We start from the raw sequence: 21,775 nt of genomic DNA on the forward strand, positions 1-21,775 counted from the left end.
CAACGTGTTCGTGGGGATGGTATTACGCGTAGGTGTGAAACTGAGAAACCTGAGAGAAAAATTTCGATCCAGGCTTGACAAATAACCTTGAATTTATTCATTGTACACGAAAGCAATTTCTGTAGCTCTCTAGAAAAGTGTAGAAAAATCAACTCGTGTACAATAATAATAAATAATAATTATAATATCCATGTGATAATCTTGTGCAACTCTCTTTCTGACATATGCAATTGTTATTTATATATATTTATATATATTTATATATTTTTTTAAATTAAACCAAACTTCTTCAAACTTCACTAATTCTGTTGATTATTTTCAAATCATGGGATAATCAAGGTTGATCGATTAAACGGCAAAGGGAAGATCTTATCCGCGAGAAAAGTCAAGAAATATTCTTTTGTTTATCGGGAAGAGAAGCCAAACTCAAGCATCTCGACCTTTCCCTCCTTTTCCTTTTCCTTTTCTTCTACCTCGAACGAGGTAGCAGCAGCTGTCGTCCGCCATCAGAGGAAGGGGGGAAGGGAAATAAGAGGAGAAAAGAGGCATAAGGAAACTGTAAAAATGAAGGAGAGACGTCTGCGAGAAATCGAAGGGATGAAGATGATAAAAGTGAAAAGAGAGGAGGGCCAGAGAAAGAGAGAGAGAGGGAGAAAGATAAAACCGTACGTGCACACCGTACAACAACTCTCTGTCGCCGACACGCGCTTCTCCTGACGCCGTTTTATCCGGAAGTAGGGGAGGAGGGGGGAGAGAAGGGAGGGCTCTAGAATCGATAACTGCCCCTCTGCCACGTCGAAAGGGGTCGCCACCACCCTCCTGGCACGGCTTTTGAGAGTGAGAGAGAGAGAGGAGGAGGAGGAAGAGGAGGAGGAGACTTCGAATACACCAATGTCCCCCAAAGGGGAGAAGCGGTTGGCGAAGCGAATGACGCCAACGACGATGACGATTATCACACTTTTTCGATCATTTCGCAAACCTCTGTCCCTCCCTCCCTTTTTTCTTTTTTCTTTTCCCCAAGCTTCTTTCGGTTGTTGCTTAAACGCAAAATGGCGCGCATCGTATATTCTTCGAGAATATATATTTTTGAAAATGGAACTCTGGTTAAACTTGGAGGTTTCAAAGATGAAGAAGAAAAATTTCGAGAATCGTTGAATACTCGTTCGGTTATTTGTTTGGAATAATACTTTGGAAAAGTATACAAGAGTTCGACATTTTTCTTTTTCTTTTTTTCTTTTGGTTTGTATTGAAGTAATTATTCAAGATGAGATTTAGTTCTTGAAATCTTGGGAATCGATGATTCGCGTCACGGAATACTTTCGTATTCGATCCAATCCCTAGAAACTTTTCTTTGATTTCGTCGAAATTTTGGAAAACCATCTCGAGAATCCAATTTGAATGCACGAAATTTTCGAATTCTTCAACAATTTTCCATCGAGTATGATCTGTGAAAGTTATTTAAATAATACTTCGAATAAATATTCGAATAAACCGAAACACGATTCCGATTCTCGGAAATCTCAGGAAAATATAATCTCGATACTCGAGAGATATTTTTGAAAATAAAAACACGATTCGAAACACGATTCGAATTTTTATAAAAAAAAGAAAAAAAAAACTTGGAGAACTTGATATTTAAGAATTTAATTCTATCCAAAAATTTTTTTTCCACGTTTCTTGAAAAATATTTTATCTGTTTTGTTTCCGAATCCAATCTCAATCGATAGTTTATATTGGCTTGCCGACGAGAAATAAAATTAATAATAATGGAATATTAATGTTTCATGTATATACATAATATTGATAAAAAATTTAATGACTCTTCGATCTTCGTTTCAATAAAAAAATTACTGTAATTGAATTCGATATTAATTTCAGTTTTATAAAAACTTGAACAATCTTAAACTTCGTTTAAGAATAAAAGAGAGAGAGAGAGAGAAGAAAAATACTTCACCGAGCTGTATTTCCAAGAGGTTCTTTAATAATTTGATGCAGCACTCTGAAAGATTGCTGAACTTGCTCAAACTTAATGGAAATTCAAATACAAGACCGACGATTTCAATTTGCATGAGGACACAAGCGGATCAAAACCGAACCTATCGAAAGGATAAATCATGAATGTTCTATTTCTGTTAACAACGGCCGAGCGTGAGCAAGTGGGACGACCTACTATCCTGAACCCTCGCAACTCCTGAAACGATTGCCTCCACTCGCTGTGCAACTTTGTACCTGCTAACGTATAACATTCCAATTAAGTTTTCAATTGTCCCTTTCACACACACACACACACACACACACACACACACACACACACACACACACACACACACATACATACATACTTCAGTACTCTCTTCTTTCCTCCTTCCAAATTTATCCAAAAAATGAATAAATTATTCGATTCCACAAAGATATTATTCATATTACAATTTTCAACTGTATGGAAAAATCTACATAAGCATATAATTTTTGAATATTGTCCCTCACTCAATTTCGATTCAAATTTAATTTTAAGATCAGGATCTGTATGATTCTGCACTTCACTTTTCTAATAAGAAAAGGAATGATACAAATCTACCAATACATTTTTCTGCAAACTATAAGCAAAATGTCTTCTAGCTACTCTATCAAAAAACAGGGAAAAACATCAGTTAGGGAACAATAAAATCTATCAATATATCTTCCAGCTACATTATCACTTCAAAAAGCAAGGAAAAATATCAGTTAGGGAACAATAAAATTTACTAATATATTTTCCAACTACAAACAAAATGTCTCCCATTTAAACTATTTAAAAAACAGGAAAGGTAGATATCAGTTAGGGAACAATAAAATCTACCAATATATTTTCAAACTACACTATCACTTCAAAAAACAATATATTTTCCAGCTATAACCAAAATTTCTTCTAGCTACACAATCAAAAAACAGAAGAGATATCAGTTAGAGAACAATAAAATCTACTTATATTTTCCAACAAGCAAAATGTCTTCCAGTTACACTATTTAAGAAACAGAACAATTTATTAACAGTTATTAGTTAGGGAACAATAAAATCTACCTATATTTTCCAACAAGTAAAATGTCTTCCAGCTATATTATTTAAAAAACAGGGAAAGTAGGTATCACTTAAAGTACAATAAAACCTACCAGTATATTTTTCAGCTACAAGCAAAATACTTTATCAAAGCAGAACAAATATCAATTAGAGAACAATAAAATCTACCAATATATTTTTCAACAAGTAAAATTTCTTTCAGCTACACAATCAAAAAACAGAACAGATATTAGTTAGGGAACAATAAAATCTATCTATATTTTTCAACAAGCAAAATGTCTTCCTTTTAAATAGCTACATTATTTAAAAAACTGGGAAAGTAGATATCAGTTAGGAACAATAAAATCTATTACATTTTTCCAGCTACACCATCACTTCAAAAAACAACATATTTTTCAGCTATAATCAAAATTTCTTCCAGCTACACTATTTAAAAAACAGAACAGATATTAGTCAGGGAACAATAAAATCTACTTATATTTTCCAACAAGCAAAATGTCTTCCAGCTACACTATTTAAAAAACAGAACAGATATTAGTCAGGGAACAATAAAATCTACCTATATTTTCCAACAAGCAAAATGTCTTCCAGCTACACTATTTAAAAAACAAAACAGATATTAGTCAGTGAACAATAAAATCTACCTATATTTTTCAACAAGCAAAATGTCTTTCAGCTACACTATTTAAAAAACAGAACAAATATTAGTTAGGGAACAATAAAATCTACCTATATTTTTCAACAAGCAAAATATCTTTCAGCTACACTATTTAAAAAACAGAACAGATATTAGTTAGGGAACAATAAAATCTACCTATATTTTCCAACAAGCAAAATATTTTTCAGCTACACTATTTAAAAAACAAGGAAGGTAGATATAAGGGAAGATTGAAGGAAAGAATATTGGCAACGATCTCACTGGTCAGAATGCATAGACTATCACAGGACACGTATAGGCGATAACTAATCTAGTCACTAGCTAGACGATGATTACAGGCTTCATAATTTCAGGTCACGCTCGTTAATGATCCCCCGAGCACGGAATAAACGTGACGCTCCATCGACGAATTCAATTGCGTTCAATAGAATTTACATAGTTTCCTATATTAACACAATGACACGGGTGACGCCTGATAACCTCGAAAATGCCCGAATAAGTTTGCCTCGATGTCGCCAGAACGTTTAACTATTCCACCTCCTGCAATTGGATATTGCAATTGACAGTTATAAGATGTGAGAAATTATTCAGTTTCAATGATTAATTTTGTATTTTGATATATTGATATTTCCAATAAAGCAATGTTAATTTTTTTCAATAAAATAAAAATTTTCATTAAAGAAAATAGATATTGCATAAACGTAACCTTAAAATGTATCATACACAAATATTTATTGTGAACAGAAACTCGAATTTGCTTTCTTTTCTTCAGAGAAAACGTTTATTAAAAGTATATGGCTCCATGATCATTATTATAAGTTATTGTGACAAACATATTTCCATTCCAATAATATCCTTTGGAAAATTGTTCATTTTCTTCCCTGGAAAGAAAGCTTTGTTCCAGTTCGCTCGTTTCGATCAGGTTTGCCACCCTAAATTAATTCCCTAGGATTCTGTTATGTATCATTAAAAGAACATGCAGCAAATTGTTATCAAATATTCTTTCTATAACGTAATGATGATATTGAAATAGAAGCAATTACACATTTTCATGAGATAAACTTTTAAAGAATTTTCAAGAGAAATTTCTAATTTTAGAGATAATTAATTAAGTAGAATAATATTTTGTTAAAGATTAAATATACGTATACATCTTGTTTTCTTCAAAAAGAAAATAAAAATTTCACGAATTTTTTTCTATTTATTCTAAACGAATTATCGTTTCGTTCGTTCATTAAAGCGTTTCTCTATTTCGTTCCAATAGGAAAAAGCGTAGCGCAGCCAGGAACGTGTCCTCGAATTAATAAAGATGATCATGCTAATCAGTAGAGAACGTGGCGTCTAAAAGATCCGCGAGAGACCGAGTGTATCGTTTCAGCGTGGCGCAGCCAGTGTGGAGCCGTGTAATTAAAGGGTTCGTTGAACCTGCGTCGAGTTTGCTCGAATCCGAGCATGTTCGTTTTCACCTCTTCACGATTCTCCTTGTCTGACAACTGAATTATGACCGATACCGTCTCGTTCCACCATCTCTCTCTATTTTTTTTTTTTTTTTTGTAAAATTTTCTCTTCTTGTAAAATTAATTTCAATAAAGGTAAAAAAATATGAAATTGCAAAAATTTCTATCTAAAATTGGTGGCGGGAAAATTTTAAATTTGAAATGATGAAAAGTCAAGTGAATGTGACTTTTAAAGATGATTGAAATTTAGGATGATAGGTAAGTATACACGGCCTCAAGAAATATAAATTAGGCTATGTTCCAGTTTTCGGTTATTGGGAACGCTGGCAAAGATCAGGTCGAGCCTTTTATAAATATTATACAGTTTTGTTATATGAATTTGAATTGTATGTAGGATGATACTTTGGAAGAATCATGTATATGATTCTTGTCAAGTTTTATTAAAGGTATACAATTATATGTTGTTTCTTTAATTGATCAAATAAGTTTTCAATTTATATTCAAGTTAACAACAGCATTAAACACTATTATATGAATTTGAATTGTCAAGGTATGTAGATATTTTAGAAGAATCATGCATGTGTCATTCTTGTCAATTTTTCTTTAATTGGCCAAACATTGTTTATATAATACTGTTTAATATTCTTATTAATTGATTATGTGAATTGAAAACTTACTTGATCAATTAAAGAAGCAACAATGTATAGTTGTATATTTTTAATAAAACTTGACAAGCATAATATGCATGACTTTTCTAAAATATCATTTTACATACTTCACAATTCAAATTCATGTAATACTGTTTAATACTTTTGTTAATTGACCATGTGAATTGAAAACTTACTTGATCAACTAAAGAAACAATGTATATTTTTAATAAAACTTAAACAATTCAAATTCATATAATACTGTTTATAAATACTCTTGTTAACTGATTCTTGTTAACAATATAGTTGTATATATTTCTATAATAAAACTTGACAAGATGTAAAATACATAGTAATAATTATTCTTAATATAGTTAATAATATAGATTGAATATTTTGCAAAAAAAAAAAATACTTTTATAAGACTACGTGTTGCATCTCTTTAAAAATTAGAGACAATGTTTCACGATATTCAGAATTCAAATTTCAATCCAAAAAAAAGGGGTCCAAAGGGGAAACGTTTTCGAGACGATCTTCTTGACTGAATAATTGCCAACTGGTCGTCACAAATAAAACCAGAAGGAAGAGGATTGAAGTGCTTTTTCCTGGAAACATCCTCCATCCACAGACATTTCCTCTCCTTCTCGCGTTAAAGATTGAATTTAGACGTGGATTAAAGCTTCCTAGTTTTATTCCACGCTTCGAGAGGCAAGCAGATTCCCTGAATCCTTCGATTGTCACGTTCGTGCGCCTCTAGTGGCGCGATTTCCTTGAGTATCCTGGTCGAGATTACCCGAATTCGTGGAATATATATATATATATACAGGAAGCCGATGTTTTCCTGAAAATAGCCCAGTTCCGTCTTATTTCCAATTCCCTTATTTCTTTCAAATGCTCGTAGAAATCCATTTTTCCTCGATCCTTTGAGCAAAAAAAAAAAATTTATGCGATAATTTATTATTAATTGTTATTAATTTATCCCTCGTTTGAATAAGTCTCTTTTAACGAAACTATGTATTATTTCCATCCAAATCATTCCAGGACAAAGCTTTTTTTCATCGTTGATCAAAAGAAAAGAAGAAGATAAAATTTATTGATCTGTCGAGAGATTTCGTAATTCTGAATTACGACTATGAGAATTTGCTCGATTTTTTTTTTAAACAATAAAAATAGAACAGAAGATGTAGCGGGGTAATAAACTTTTGCAAGAAAGAAATTGCTTCGAGTGACAAATGTACGAGAGGAGAGAAGTGAAGAAAGAAAGGCAGAAAGAAAAAAAGAGAGAAATATCTGTGCACCAGTAATACCAGAGAAGCCACGACTTTTGAAAATTTAAATTTTAAAATAATTTAATAAAATAAAAATAATAAAAAATAATTATTTAATTAAATAATAAAAATAATTTAATTTTCGAACTTTCGATTATTATTATTATTAACCGCGAAAGAATCGAAATATGAAAAAAAAACACACTTATTTTACCTATTATTATTAAATTAATTGCACTATTAATTTTATTATTAAATTAACACGATCGAGTCGCCATCTTTTAAAAATGGCCACTCGATAAAACATGGTGGTCGACTTCCATTTTCCATTCCAATGTTACGTGTTATCTGATCGTAAACACAGTTTGCCATAAATTGTGCATTAAAAGAGATTGTGCAAAAAGTGTAGAATTTTTCCAAAAACTTTCTAGATTATCCTAGATACAAAAACCGTTTACTATATAATTACCTACAATACAATCTCCTAATTATTTAATTCGTTTTCCAAAATGAAAAACCTCCTTTAAACAGGATACAAAATCATCTACCATACATTCACATTCGAAATTACACGTTGCAGAATGCAGCAGCCCATAATTCACACAGAAGTTACAAACTGTTTAGGATTTATAAGCCTCCGAAGGGAGCTCGGAACCATAGACACGACTAAGAATAGCTACTGACATCCTATTTTGCATTTCATTGCACGATTACACACACACACACGCGCGCAAAATATATCTATACCTCTGGTTGCATCGTGGATACAACGAGGCGAACATATCTCTCTCGAAAACCGACTGTTTAATTGCAACGCGTGGCTGGTTTTCACGCCACCTAGGGGTAAAAAAAAGAAGGAGCGAATAGCAGAAGCTCGATGCGATGGCCACCATTACGTTCGAAAGACGCGAGGATCGCGAGGCGAGAAAATCAAATTTTTGCAAGCGGTTAAACATTTCCCCGCTTTGACCCAGTTCCTTCAGCATCCAGTCTTCGGTTTCAGGCTAAAAATGTTTTGGGATTGAGTGTACAGGTAACTATAGGGCACGGCTTGATAATATTCGGCCATGATTTATATATATTCGCGTTGTAATGTGAATTTTTGGAATGAAATTTCGTATATAAAAATATATTGATTTAACATTCTTGGTATATCGAGTCTTGAATCTGTGCTGTGATATTTTTTTTTCTATCAATCCTTTTCACGGTAAATCTGTATTAATTTCTTCTTGAGAGAAGAAGTCTTGAAGGAAAAAGGTTAGAATTAATATTAGAGAAGGATGAAAGTATTCGAATTGGTATTGAAATGTTTTCAGAATGGATCGTGTTATTGTGTACTACACACCATCCTGCTAACATTGATCGTCTTAGAAACTTAGAATACTTTCGAGTATAATAGAAATGTCGAGTATCAAAATACTGTTCTAATAACAATTTTACAACTCAAAGATTCATTTTAAATTTATATTATTGTTTTATCTAAGAGATTGGAGTCGAGATATTTCAAGATATTTCTTTCGCTAAAAAGTCGTTCTGGTTAAAAAAAAAAAAAAATGCTTTAAAACTTCGGGTATTGAGCGGCCACGTGACGGAAATACGAATTCTCATCTCTTTTCGAGTGGGGAAGTGAACGCATCTCGAAAGGAATGCAGGAACAATTTACACGTTTGGAACGTATTGAGCGAAGCCATGGAATGAAAATTCATCATGGCGTTTTCGTTCACTCGTTCGAGCGAAATCGTGCAAAAGACCCGATATATATAAAAATAGTTCAAAAATGTGTTTTCAATTTACAATATAATACGAGAAAAATTTATCCGATATATATAATCGACGATATAAAAATATAATAAATCACAAAATAATTATCTTGTACAACAGAGGTCGCTCAAAAAATCTCTTATGAAGTTACTATATATACTTATAAATTATAAAATTATAAATTATAAATTATAAAATTTATACTTATAAAATTTATTTATTATTATTATTAATTATGACGATTCTGACCCAATCATTTCTCTCAATATAAATGTATAATCGAACGAAAAACCAATGAACAATTTTCAATGAATATTGGTGGAAGAATAAAACATTCTTCCGTTCCGATTTTTCCTTCCAGAAAGTCGTTTTTCCAGCCGGTGTTGGCTTTCGAGGCAAGGGTCGACGCGTTTGAAATCGATCTTTTTATCACCGGCGCGGTTGGTATTGCTGCTGCATCAAATTGCACCGCTCTGTTTTTTCCCCTCCGCGCCACCACCACCACCACCACCACCACCACCACCACCACCACTACTACCACACTCCCCATTCTCCGTGGGAGATGCGTGTGCCCTTTTCTCCCTCGAGTAACGGCGGCGTCGACGTAGCGCAGTTTACATTACACGCGACTTACGACGACTGACCCTTTTAATCGCGCAATCACGGATCGACCATGATTCGTAATTTCTTTCCTTTCGCGTTCTTTAAATGCACATACGCGTATAAATCGATGCTTCGTGAAATATTTTACGTGTGAATTTTTGATGTTGGCCACGAAAATTATTGCAAGGGGATTAATTTAATTAACAAGAGAATTTTGATTTTTGAAAATTCAAAAGTGTGTTTTCAATGCCTTATAAATTTTTGAAATGTCTTTATAATTAATATATAAATTGTAAGGTATTAAGGGATTAAAAATATAATGAATTACGCGCGAAATAATTTTTTTTTTTTTTTTTGTTATCCAATTGTCAGAATTTGTTCAGGAGAATTGCGATCGTAATCGATTAAAAGTTATTTTCAATTTTATTTTATCTTAATTTGAAATTTTCACCCGGTATATAAATGTAAAAATTCACTTCTGCCATCTAACTTCATTGCTATTAACATCAAGCTAAACAGAATCATTCAATAATATTGTCTATAATCATATTATTTTCGATCAAGTTTATTTTGAAATTTTCTACCCGGTATATAAATACGAGAATTCATTCTTTTCAATTCTTCTTCTTAATTCAACTGATATTAATATCAAGGCATAAAGAATTATCCAGTAATCGTCGTCTATAACCAGTCACCTTCATCGAATTTTATTCTATTTTAATTTGAAATTTTCGTTTTACCCGGTATATAAATGTAAAAATTCACCTCTGCCTTCTAACTTCATTGCTATTAACATCAAGCCATATAGAATCATTCAATAATATTGTCTATAATCATATTATTTTCGATCAAGTTTATTTTGAAATTTTCTACCCGGTATATAAATACGAGAATTCATTCTTTTCAATTCTTCTTCTTAATTCCATTGCCACTGACATTAAGGCACAAAGAATTATCCAGTAATCGTCGTCTATAACCAATCACCTTCATCGAATTTTATTCTATGTTAATTTCAAATTTTCGTTTCACCCGGTATATAATTACGAAAATTCATCTCGCCTCTAATTCCATTCTCGTTGATATTAAACCGTAAAGGATTATCGTTGTCTAAATTAATTCTCCACTCGCTTTCATTCCCATTTTATCTGACAATTTACTTTCGTTGAATTTACTTTTATCCTACCCGGTATACCATCCTAAATACGAAAGCTCGTGACCCTTTTAATTCCACTGCGCTGTTCGACGACGCGCCACCGGGGATCCCTCGATACATATTTAAACGTCATTCATAAATATGGCAGTGAAAGCTTATTTTCAGGCCAGGTCATTTTCGTCCCACCCGTTGAGTGGCAAAGATGGCTCGGGCCACTGTTAACTGTGCAATTTATAACTGTACAACGGTGCAGTCTATTAAAACAACAATCGCACGAGCGTCCTTCGGCCTGTCAATCAATTAAAATAGTCAGTAGCCTTTGTACGGTACATTTCCACTTTTTATATCCATCTATCGGCGATAAACAAAGGCGAGCCAATAATTCGTGAAAAAAAAAAAAAAAAAAAAAAAGAATCGATGAACATCCTGGTACAACCTTTCGCTCATATCTTGCGAAATTTACTTCGAAAACTCGTTGAATTATTATTATCGATTATCCATCGATGGTACAAAATTAATCTGTAGAAAAATGGAAATTTCTATTTCGTGTACACGATCGAGAGAGAGGATAGAAGAATGAAAGACGAATAATAATGAAATAATGATGAAAACGTGTTGGAATAAATTCTCAGAATTTAAATTCTCATACTTTTCGTATTTATAATTTGGAATATATATATATATATATATATATATATATATATATACGTATAAAGCTGCATAATAGTGTTGATAAAAAAGTTGAAAAAAAAAAATATACAATATTAAAAATATTTAAATCATATTAAAATTAGACTTATTATCTAAGTCTAATTTATTTATATACATTAATCATAAATATTTATAAAGAATTATAATTAAGATATTATATTTAATAAATAAGATATAATTATGAAACAGTTATGAAATAATTGAAACAGCAGAATATTATTATTATTATTCCATATTACTTATTATATCAATTTGTATATATATCGAACAGTGAATTTGTCAAATCTTTCGATATCTTTTCAAAGATATATACATATAATTAAAAAATATAATATTTGCGTTAATTGAATAAAATATATTTTACATAATTATTATTGTATACTTTATTTATTAAAATTTTCTTTGCTTTTTATTTATGTGACCCATTCTTCGAGATCTTTAGATGAATTGTTTATTTAATAAATAATTCAACAAATGCAATATTTCTGATTTTGTTATCGATCATTTTAACCTGATAATTTTCTTGCTCTCTCTCTCTCTCTCTCTCATGCTGGTCTTTACGATAAATTATTTATCTCGTAGCACGTATTCCCTCGTATTGTTCTTTTCATTTGATTTCCAAGTTTTCTTGGTTATTATAATGTTTCTCTTTTTTTCAAACTTAACGATCAATTCAATTTTATATCGATCGAAAAAAAAATCTTTTCACACGTATGTTTTCCTTTGTATATTAAAACTTTATCACTTCTAATTATTCTATTTTTTTTTTTTTATCTTTAAGGAAAACACGTTATTTCAATGTTAATTCCAATTAATAATTTCGACATCAATACAACAAAAATCCACGCTCAGATATAAAATTATTCTTCCAAGAAAAAATAAATAGAATTCCGTTTTCTGGTTGTTTACGAGAAAAATATCAATACAACCAATCGGGAATTTCATGTTTAATTCATCGTTTTGTTAACAGAATTGTAAAAAAGTAAAGTTTTTTGTTGGTATACCTGCTGAAACTCAACAGTTTGCATTCCAAAGAGCAGCACAAATGGCTGGTCGATAATGCAGCGTGAAACGCGAGTCAGGCACAATAATTAACCAGGAATCCCACTGCCATTTGTGACCACGAAAATGGCTGAACTCGACCGCTATGGGGCACTGCGGCTACGTGGACACGGACCTAACCTAAATCCCATTGAATCCCATGGCTGGCTAAACGGTATCGGTACAAATTGCCTGAGCCCTCCTACTATCTGTATACAATCTCTGTATGGAACGTGGAATTTGAACGGGACAATAGATAAATTGAAAATTTAAAATACGATTAAATGATTGAACCGTCGTTAGAAATATTTGAAACGTATAGCACGAGGTATAAATATGAAAATTTAAAATTAAACATTTAAACGAGTTTAAATTATACAGCGAGATTGGTAATGTAAACAATTCTACGAAAATATTAATTCTTGAATTAAATTATTGTAGGAATATCCAATTGAGGAAATAAACTTCGGGAAAATTCTAATTTAGTCTATCGTTGTCACGTCAGTGGAAGCTATAATAGCTTTGGAACACTTACTGCATTATGCTTGAAAAGTGATAGCACCCAGTCTTTAAATATATTTACCTCCTCCCACGTCTTTCGTGTCAAAATCTAGTTTTTTTTTTTTTATCAGTGACTTTTACGTAACTACGTATGAGATAATAAAATAATTTTTTAACAATAAAGAATAACAAATTTCAGAATGAATGACTATTTCATTTAACTTAATTATACTTGAATACTCGATACTTGATTTGTATGCATTGGATATTTTCTCAATCGATAATTCATTTTAACGCTTTATTAAAAAACTTTTAGAAAATGTATTAAACTTTAAACTTCTATTAAAAAACTTCGAGTGCATTATTTTGCTTACATACGATAATCAATGATTTTTAAAACTCCCTATATATATTCAAAAGTAATCAATTTCCGATAACCAATCGCCCTCAAGACACTTCGATGTCACTTCTTTCTCTATCACCAATCTACAACAGTGTTTCTCAATTTTCTTACCGCATGATCAATATGTTAATTCATAATAGCACCACGAATTATCGAATGAATTGAATATTTATAATAGAATTAAAAATTACAAAGGTCTAGTTGATATTTGTGTTATTAAATATAATATAAATAAATAAAATTATACTTAAATGTGTTTCAAAATTTTTACGATTTTGCGATTTACAGAAAATTTAATGCGACTCAATATTCTTGACCCATAAATCGAAAGATGCTGATTTAGAAAATTTGTAATATATATATATATATTATACGTATATTTAAGTGAGCTCATTATATAAACGTATATAAATAAATAAAATTATATTTATATTTGGAATTTTTATGAATAATCAAACAATTTTTACGATGGTAAAAAATTTAACATGGGCCAATATTCAATCTCAACTCATAAATCGAAATGATCTACAAAATTTTTAATCTTTTTATGGGATATTATATCTCATCACTAATCTCCTGATAGATTAAGGTTATTATATATTACATAAATAAATAAAATTATATTTATATTTCAAATAGCTATCTATCATTTTATAACCTATAAAAAATTTATCGTGGCCCAATATTCAGTCTCATAAAATCGAAAGATGGTGATCTATAAAATTTATAATACCCTATGTCAATCTAGTACTTACATTGGAACCATAAAATATCATATAAACAGAAACTTATTTATATGCATTTCGAAGAACTTGAAACAAGGAATCGACAACAACTGTCATTTTGCGATCCAATGAAGTTTTAATCGTGTTCCATAGATAGAAAAATTAATCTACAAAATACTCTATAATCAACTTAGCAAATTGTATATCACATAAATAAATAAAATCACTTGGATATATTTCTCTTTTCCAATATTTAATCGTGTCTCCATAAATCGAAAAAGTGGCAAAAATCTACAAAATTCCTGATAATATCTTTACGAGCGAAACTGTGAGAGATTCAAATATATCTGACGAAAAAGGAGAAGAAAAGAGCACGTTTACGAACGTGACTGCTTAGAAATCGCTTTCAAGGCCCTTGTCAGTGAACACGACAGTTTCACTAGCACGCATAACCTGTCCACAGAGCGATATCGCGCCTTAATATCGGCGTGACGGGTGCACGCATCCGCGCGTGCGCGCACCACCCGAGAGGCGCAACCTGCAACCTGCGCGCTATTACATAACGCATCATTCGGAAATGCGCGGCGTCTATGCGCACGAACAGGGTGTTTCGAAAGTAGTCGCGCCACTCGTCTACCTATCGCATCTACGACCGCAAGCCTCGTGGTTTTGGGTGTTCAACGCGCGGTTAATTATAGACCGAACGCAATACTCGTGTCGTGGGACTCTATATGTAGATGCGAGGCTCGAAGGGTGATTAGAATAAGTTTGAATGGAAATTAGGACGGAGGAACACCGTTTCAATTATGTTTTCATATCTTTGTAGGTTAGATTAGATTTTTTTTTTAACTCTTTGGCACACAAATTTTTTTACGAATTATTTGGCTTAAATTTGTGCTTTTATGATTTATTAATAGTTTAACGTATTGTAATCAATATGTGTTGTAATAAAATATGCTTTTTCAATTAAAAAATTGACATAGTTTTATGTTTTTTTTTCATTACGTTGACTGTAATAAATCAAAATAATCAAGTAATTAGCTTTATCAAATTTAATTAAATATTATTTATAACAGAAAGTAAAATTTATATATTAATATTGAGATGATTTAAAGTAAATAGAAATTGTTAATTTTCACGATTTCCATGATTTCTATTGTTGTATTAATTTCGGAAAATGAGTTAGTAAAATAATTCTTGCGAGAATATAAATTATTTCATTTTCATTCGTTCTTAAAAATGTAAGTATTTGTCAAAGAGTAATTTTAGTGATATTGATGTCTAAATATTAACCTCTGGGTGGAGCTGGTGGAGCCCTCTTCGGGGTATCGTCGGCAGAGGGCGTTCTTTCCCTCATGCTTTCCAATGAGACCCCTTAGAGCCACCATTTAAACGAATTCGTGTGCCACGTCTTCCTGAAACACAACAATGAAAAAAATATTCAGACTTGTTCGTTCAATAATCACTTAATAACAAAATAGAATAATTTTTTTTTTTTTGATTTAATAACGCAACACTACGTATTCTTGACTATAACTTTTTACTGCACAAATCTTTATTTAATTCATCATCTATATTATATATTATATAATTCACGAATTTTTACCAGAGAATATAATGTTTCTAATTTATTTTTCCATTAAAAAAATTCATTCTTATTTCGCGTCAAGTTCTAAAATGGGATACAATGAAAACTTTCAAACATCCAATCTTAAGAAATCAGTCAATGCAGATATTCAATGGAATAATTTATGACCTAACTGTATTACGATGTATATTGTACTTCTACGAACTATGATTCATCGAGGCGTAGAATATGACGAATTAACTACACTCAAAATGTAATTTCCATTCTCAATTTATTTGCACATAGAAAATATTTCTCATATTTTATCGCAGATATATTCGATAAAATCGAATAATCACGATCCACTTGATACAGTTCCAATAAGTACGAAAGGCGGAGGAGGTTAGCGGATTTTGTGCATTGTTCGATGACGTAAAAAAAAAAATGGCGGAGGATCTCGTATAATTGAGTAACAGTATCATGCAGGTGATATGAGGTGAAGAATTGCGATACATATGCAAGACGACTAAGAGAGTTGGCTGGATCTCTTCTCGTATCGTCGAGATCGCATAGGAACAACTTATAGAGGTTCTCAACCTAGATCCCAACTGGAAATTGAATTATTCATAACAGTATAAGATAAGCAATTCTTCTTTAATCATGAAAACTTTATCAGATCTTCAACCTGCGTAAACTTTATACATATTTGTGTACCCTAACAAAACAATATGTAAATTACTTCACTACTATCTTCCCGTTTATATCGTACCTTTGCATTGTAATTTATTATTCTAGATTAATTCTAATTTTATTTTTTAAATTTTTATTTGTTTTATTAATCATATGAAATGATTAATTCAAGAATTCTAAGGAAAAAACAATATTTGTTGCACACAAATTTGAAAACCTAATAACATGATATTTAATAAAATTAGAAAAAAAAAATCTTCGAGATTAAATTAATTTTTCCTCTAACGCATGGAATAACAATTTTGACCGCATATTCATAATAGGAGCAACATAATAAAACAATCGAGATACATATATGTAAATTTTTTTCCCAATAAACTGGTGTAGCAGATCATGTTTTGGAGAGAGATAATGATTAATTATTCGCGAATAACGCAAGTATTTTTTTGAATGTATAGAATTATTATATATATATATATATATATATATACTGGACACACGGAAAGATAAGATATTATTCGAAACCTTCTCTTATCTCGAATAATCTACTTTACAACCGTGTATAACCGTGTAACCTAGAAGTTACACAGTGTATCGTACACCGAATTACTCAATGCTTAGATAATTTCACTTATCACTATGCACGATAAGCGCCATAGTATCTTGCGATACTTATTAATAATAACAAGGTTTATTTTTACAATCGTTATTAATAATTACATTAGCATCAAAAGCGTTGAGAACAAGCTCCCCTCCCCTCCCCCCTCCCCTCCCTCTCCCCTCCACGCTTTTTGCTCACGGACTAAATTCTTCTACTTCAAATTCATTGACCAAGATTTCGTACTGGATCATACCGAGGTCGAGCTATTATTCGAGATCGAGAGACAAACAACGGTAAAACAAAGTGCGCCCGTTCTTATGTCCCACTATATATTCGCTCGTGCAGCCATAACAGCGAGGCCAGTGGTTCTCCGCGTTGCGAATTTTCGCCATTGATCTTCGATAAATAGAGAGAGAGAGAGAGAGAGAGAGAGAGAGAGAGAGAGAGAGAGAGAGAAGAAACGACAGGTATTCCATCCGTATTGGCGGAATGTTGTTACGAGCAAACACACAGTGTGTGGCCCTTTTACGGCTTAACGCCGTTGAGAGAGGGCCAGCGCCAGTGGTTCTCAACCGGCGAGGAGAGGAAAGAACGCGTGGCACGTCGCGTCGTATCAAGGATCATCGTCCATCAACGATACCCCGGTGGCGATTCACCACCGTTACACTTCGTATAATGGGCATAATTGTGACGACTAGCAGCAGCCCGTTATTAGACTTGTGTCGTTCCTTGAGAACCGTGGCAAGACCTCGTATCGCGAGTGGCTCAGTGGTTCTCAAGGAGAGATTTATCTGATCTGATCATAAGCTTCCCCTTATTAAGAGAAAGAGAGTTTCGATAAAATTGTCGAAAGCCAATTGTTTCTCTTCTTTTCTTCTTCGAATAAATGTTCTGTACAACAAATATTCGCGATGCATTTGGGAAATAATATTCAATTGTAAGTGATTCAAATTTAAACAAAAAAAAAAAAAAAAAAATTTAAAAATTTTACTTAAAATTATCTCTGATAAAAACCATGCAAAGATAAAAGAAGATAAATATATTATACATATATATATATATATGTATATTTGTAAATACTTGAGATATATAAGAAGGAACAAGAGTAACTCAAGTGGCGAGCAAAATTTTATAAATTCTCTCTTCTATGTGCATATATAATTGGCATCGATATTTTTCTTTTTTTTAATCCAAATCCCATATCATGAAAGATTCGAAGAACTCTCGATCACGTTCTTTCCTACGATTCCGTCGACAACAACGAAAGAAGATGGCCGACATTCGAAAAACGCCGACGGGGAAACTAATCGTCTCTCTTCCAACGTGCATTCGATTTTGCCTAGCGGCAAACCCGAGGATTCGGATTAGGTGTTGGCATAGGCCATAGGCTACCATACGAAACGACCCTGGGCTCTTCTCGTCCGCTTGGCTCTAAAGCCAAGGCGATGCATAGCGGCCTCTGCCTTTCTTTCCCTTTCTCCCTCCCTCTCCTTCACTCGCTCTCTCTCTCTCTCTCTCTCTCTCCCCCCTCGCCGTTTCCCTTCACTTCCGCCTAGCGTTCTGCTCAATCTCACGGGATTAGAGGGCTATCTGAATTGACGCTAACAGCAATGTGGGGCCTCAACAGGTCGTGGTATCGGTACGTATGCACCGAGAGAGAGAATTGTTGTACAATGCAACAACAATTCGTGGAATTGTTGAAGAGGAAGATAATTTTGAAGATTCGGTTTGAGATTTACTTTAAAAATTCGATCTTCAGAAAATTATGTTCAGGATGTATTAGATATAATGCGTATATTGTATGTATATATGTCAAGTGCAAATGAATGAATCTGATGACTCTGAGGAGGATCGATTGAGAGAGAGTGTCTCAATGAGAACGAAGCTTTATTATAATAGTTGATACGTTGACTGTTACGTGAATTTCGAACGAGTGAAAGCTTTTATTATTCATCACGTGTATGTAATATTTTATAATGTATATATATATATATATTTTATAATGTGTGTATATATATATATATATTTATTTATTTATTTGATGTACAGTTTGTTTGATAATACCTTGTTGGAAAACGAAATTGGTCGGAAGTTTGAATAATTGGTAATTTATCAGGCGCGTCATTGCTTTCAATGACCTTCGTGATATCACTAACAAGTTCAGTGCCAGCCGTTATTAGCGACTACCATGATCAGTATGCCAAGGAAAATGAACTTTTATTTGGGAAAGATGATAAAGAGTAATCAGATTTAAAATAAAAAAAAAAAAAAGAAATTTTAATTTGCAATTATGTAAAAGGGATATCGAGTTGCTCTAAGTGATATAAATATAATGATTCTTAGGAATAATTTCCAATGAAAAAGTGGATATATTCTGCTTAGGTATTTCTAAATATAGAGATACAATCAGGGAATAAAACTTCGTGGGAAGAAAAACAATCATTCAATTATTCCATGAAAAAAAAAAGAAGAATAAAAATGTTGTATCTTTATCTTATTAAAATTCCATTAAAAAAAAAAATCTTTCCACGTATTATCCTTTATATTTTAATAAAAACTTTAAAATTTACTTTCAATGTATAACAATTTTATACATTTTTTTTTTTTTTTTTTTTTACATATTTATCTCAAAAATAATATTAATTTTTTTTCTTCTTTTAATAAATGACTTCAACTGATAATTTCTTTCTCTCCACACAAGTCGATATTGACGAAAGGATTAATGTTATTTCTCTACATCTGTGCATCATGCGAGCGAAGAATTTAATGCAATAAAAGATGTCGTCTATATCCATAAGTGGCAAGTTTAAATACAGAATCGTCATGAAGATCAAAGATTTATCGAGGATTCCATTTATTTGTCTGGAATGCTGAAACGCGACATTCCAGTATGAAAAAGTCTGCACTGCACCACTATAACTTGGAACCATCCCATTTTCCCTTCCCTTTCTCCTCCTTCATACTCTATATTATTCTCACTCCGTTTCTTCTCGTTTTTTCTTTTTTTTTTTTCCCCCCCCTTCTTGCCTTTTTTGTTGCCAAAGACATACTTAAGCGGTCGTGATTATCGATTGAATTCCTCCATTTTGTATTCGCCTGACCAATCATTCGTTCGTATTAATTAAACGTTTCTTCTTTCTCTTTCTCTTTTTTCTTTTTTCTTCTTGTTAAAGAGTAATAAAGAGACGCAAATTTTATTTTTGAAATCACATCTCATATATCAAACGCGATTATACATACGTAAGAAGTGTAATCTTGCATAACGTGATAAGAAAAATAAAATAATTCTTTCTTTTTTTTTTTTTTCCAAACGATTTGATTTCATTTTTATTATTTCATTTTTTCCAAACGAATAATACAATCGTTTCATCGCAATGGCAAAGCTAAAATTCTCTATATTAAGCGAATAAAATAATATCGCTTCCTTTTTTTCACATTTTTTTAAAGGATTTTTTTTATATTTCTTTCACATTTTTTAAAGGATTTTTTTATATATTTCTTTTTTTTTTCTTCTCTAAAAGATATAAATAATAATAAATAAGATTGCAATATTTATCTACAATATTTTATATGAAATTATCTCTCTTGTGATTGATCTACAATGAGCTTATTAATCAATTGATCGGATAATAATAAATAATCACAATAACATAATCTTAAAAAAAAGGATTCCGTGCAATCGAATCAATTGTTGTTGGTTGAAAATGGAAAATTTATGAACGGGTATATCGAATAATTCGGATTAACCAAGTTTCTATGTGAACGTTTCGGATGAGAGCCACTGTGAACGTGCATGACGTGCCGTGTGTGTCATTGGCATCATTGAATAAAACCACCGCTGATGGTTACTTTATACCGAGCTTTATTAGCTAGCTGCGAGGTGATCGCGCCACGTTTTGCAACAGCTGCTTGTTTAAAGTTCGTGTTCAATGCGGACGAATTTTTATTTTTCACCGGTCATCCATCGTGAAAGCTACTTTTCTTTCTTTCTTTCTTTCTTTCTTTCTTTTTTTTTTTTTTTTTTTTTTTAAACGATCTAACGAAAGCCTTTTATCGATCACTGCAACCCCATTTTAATCAACATTTTCTGCGTGGAACACGTCAGAAGGATTCTTTTTGTTCTTCTTCGATAGTGAATTTCGTATTGCATTTTCTCTCTCCTTTAATAAAAATTTGGTTATTATTATTATTATTATTATTATTATTTTGTTTCGAAGAATGATTTAATCAACTTCTTTCAGAATATATGATTATAGTCATCCATCGTGAAAGCTACTTTTCTTTCTTTTTTTTTTTTTTTTGTAAACGATCTAAAAAAGCTTTTTCAATTATTTTTCAATTATTGCAACCCTGTTTAATCAACATTTACTGCGTGGAACACGTTAGAAGGATACGTACGATTCTTTTTGTTCTTCTTCGATATTTCGTATTTTCTCTCTCCTTTATTAAAAATTTGATTATTATTATTATTATTTTGTTTCGAAGAATGATTTAATCAACTTGTTTCTAGAGTATTATAGAAAAACTAAAGTTTTATATATTCGATATACTTTTTTTTCGTTGGATTCTACTTAACGTGGCTATTATAAAAATATCGTGATATGATATAATTTATATAAATTAAATCTTTTGTGACTGCTCGTCTTATAATGTTATTATAATTGGTCAGAGCTGTTTCTGTACTTGTCGTGAATCACGTGATATTTACGACCAGCGGTCGTTAATCGACGCTTATCACAGCCGCTTTATAATTACAATCATTATCACGACTGCCAAGTGATCTGAAGCATTCATAATCGATGATGAATGACGTGTTAATTGATGTTAATCGATCCTCGATCGACTCTATACAGAGCCGTTCGCCATTTCGAATGTGCTTCCCTTCCTGATTCGATCAAGGAAATCGATATCTGCTAGTGAAAGAATCAATGG

General features: G+C 31.9%; 1 protein-coding gene across 2 annotated transcripts in view; it reads right to left on the reverse strand.

Moving 5' to 3' along the window:
* Positions 1-21,775, reverse strand: part of LOC122717058 — a 77,086-nt gene that overhangs the window by 35,131 nt on the left and 20,180 nt on the right. For both annotated transcript variants that reach the window (XM_043940752.1, XM_043940751.1), the window contains exon 2: positions 15,279-15,400. In XM_043940752.1, the coding sequence (XP_043796687.1) occupies positions 15,279-15,342 (64 nt within the window). In that variant the 5' untranslated portion in view covers positions 15,343-15,400. The remainder of the gene's footprint in view (positions 1-15,278; positions 15,401-21,775) is intronic.

The sequence above is a fragment of the Apis laboriosa genome, unplaced genomic scaffold (genome assembly GCF_014066325.1).
Source record: "Apis laboriosa isolate Shangri-la unplaced genomic scaffold, ASM1406632v1 scaffold4_cov146, whole genome shotgun sequence".
Lineage (NCBI taxonomy): Eukaryota > Metazoa > Arthropoda > Insecta > Hymenoptera > Apidae > Apis > Apis laboriosa.